General features: G+C 51.6%; 2 protein-coding genes across 2 annotated transcripts in view; both read right to left on the reverse strand.

Moving 5' to 3' along the window:
- The window catches only part of Pmar_PMAR019652 (hypothetical protein), a gene marked incomplete at both ends in the record, with an annotated part of 2,454 nt that extends 1,971 nt beyond the window's left edge, over positions 1-483 (reverse strand). Inside the window, 3 exons of the mRNA XM_002772756.1 lie at positions 19-49; positions 200-348; positions 401-483. Of these exons, the coding sequence (XP_002772802.1) occupies positions 19-49; positions 200-348; positions 401-483 (263 nt within the window). The remainder of the gene's footprint in view (positions 1-18; positions 50-199; positions 349-400) is intronic.
- A 186-nt stretch (positions 484-669) lies between these two features.
- Pmar_PMAR019653 (hypothetical protein) lies at positions 670-2,056 on the reverse strand (the record flags this gene model as incomplete). The annotated part of the gene is made up of 8 exons (XM_002772757.1): positions 670-804; positions 858-1,077; positions 1,119-1,284; positions 1,345-1,441; positions 1,492-1,625; positions 1,674-1,778; positions 1,829-2,000; positions 2,046-2,056. The coding sequence occupies 8 exons, from the start codon at positions 2,054-2,056 to the stop codon at positions 696-698; spliced, it is 1,014 nt and encodes a 337-aa protein (XP_002772803.1). The 3' UTR covers positions 670-695.
- Positions 2,057-2,102: the final 46 nt, after the last annotated feature.

The raw sequence follows: 2,102 nt of genomic DNA on the forward strand, positions 1-2,102 counted from the left end.
CCACGCCGTGAGACATACCACACTTCTTCCTCTTCAGAGTATCCCCTCCCTGTTAGAATATATGTTTCTTTTCCTCAGCATAGGAGTCTAACTACATTATTAGAATATACACACGACTTGAGACTATGAAAATTCCCTATTTATCATCAACACGTGTAGTTGACCATGTGCATATTTTCATCAACACTGCTCCTCCTACCGCCACTGTCCTTGTGGGGGCCTATCTCCGGCTTCCAGGCATCCTCAAATTTATCAATCTCCTTGTCATACCACTTGTTGCAGTACTCGAGGAGCTCCTCCAACGTAACCTTGCGAATCCCTGAATTCTGGATATCGAACGAGATGTACCTAAGCAGTCGTTCCCTCCGCCCGCAAAAAGATGAGCTGGGACAATGTTCACCTCCCCAGACTTCCAGCACACTTCTCATGAGCCTTCTTCAGCGCATGCTCCAAGGCTTCATTAGCCCTCCCATTGTATGTCATAACAATGCACAACGAAGCCTCAAGAAAATACTACGCGAAAATACTAAGGAGTACTCACGAGGTGAATTTCGCAGACGCGAAACCACCACAGCAATAGGACTGGGAAGTAGTAAAGCTGAAACACTCTCAAGGCAGCAACCCGTTGATGGAAGGAAACACATCTTGTCCAATTGTATCTTGATCAACGACGACAAATCACAACTGTCAACTTGCTACTCTCTCCTCAGCGTCGTAAGGTCACCAGTAACCACGAATTTGGGAAGCCACAGCAACTCCTTCGAGCCCTCCTTATAGCCGAGGAAAAGGTTCTTCGTCTGCCGTCTGAAGGGCGTCAGAAGGGACCTCGTCGGCCCAGAGGATGCCTCCAATCTTACTTGCAATGGAATCTCTCTCCCCGTCTCATCCGGGCAACTCCCTCTTCAGCGTGGTCATAGTCTATAGCAGCCGTCACAACGCCACTATACTCCCTTACATCTCGCGCTTCACTGGCTGAAGGTGCTGTGGAGTCCGTACAGACACTAGAAGGGTAAGCAGATGGGTCCGTAGTCCGTGACGTGGCCACCACCACCGGGGGCCGCATAGGCGTACCAGGCTCTGAACATGATCAACCCTACCACTATACGAGGCTGAGCTACTCTCTGTAGTATCCTTGGACTTCTTCTTAGAAGACTTCATCTCCTCCACGATGGTCGACGCCCTTCCCGGCCCCTCCTGACCACGCTGGGGACCCCCTGGAGCCTCGTTCTCCAATACTCCTCCACGTGGCCGACTAGATTCCGAGGTGCCTTCCGATGACGGTAACTATCCAGCAAGCCAACAGCCTCAATAGCCGACTCAGCTAGCCTCGACGCTCATCCTCACTGATGGCTGGAACATAGTGCAGTCCCCATGTAACTTCCTAAACCGTTGTTCTTGCCAAGATACGTTAAATCGTCGATTACGGGCCTCTCGAATTTTCCTAAGTGACTCAGACGCTATCAGTGAGTACGATAAGAGGCAAGGGCCTACGCGCGCTGGAGGCGAACAACCTCTGGGCCTTCCTTATCCACGATGAAGTCCCAGAAGGGATCACTGGCCGGCAGCAACGCAGCGATCTCTCCTGGTATACCACACATTATAGAGCTCAGCATGCACATCATCGACTGAGAAAAGGGAAGACCTCAATGATTGGATCCACAGCCAGGAACTACCTGAGCCCAAATCTCCTTGGACTGAACTGAGGTCCATGCGCCTCCTATGTCCAACACCAGCCCTCCCTTATCCATAAAATTTGGTCGATACCGGAACTTGCCAACCTACTCTACTTCCATGTCGGAGATCCTCATCAGCCTGGCCGCACTCCCACCTCCTCAACGACAGCATCCCCCCACCACAACATGAGGTTATCGACAAAGTCATCTCGACTCCACGATACCCCCGGGATGCACTCCCCTCCACACCACATGCCATTAGTCCTGTGATATTCCCCAGCGTTGTACCACTGCAGCTCCAACAAGGCATCGTTCTCTTGCTTGAACCTACCCTCGCTACTGCCCCTATCAAGGCCAGCCCGCAAGCCTCACAGCTGAGCCATAAAAGTGTCGTCTCTGTTATTCTCATCATCATAGGCTCGAGAGTCC

This window comes from Perkinsus marinus (assembly GCF_000006405.1).
Source record: "Perkinsus marinus ATCC 50983 genomic scaffold scf_1104296960410, whole genome shotgun sequence".
In the NCBI taxonomy this organism is placed as follows: Eukaryota; Perkinsozoa; order Perkinsida; family Perkinsidae; genus Perkinsus; species Perkinsus marinus.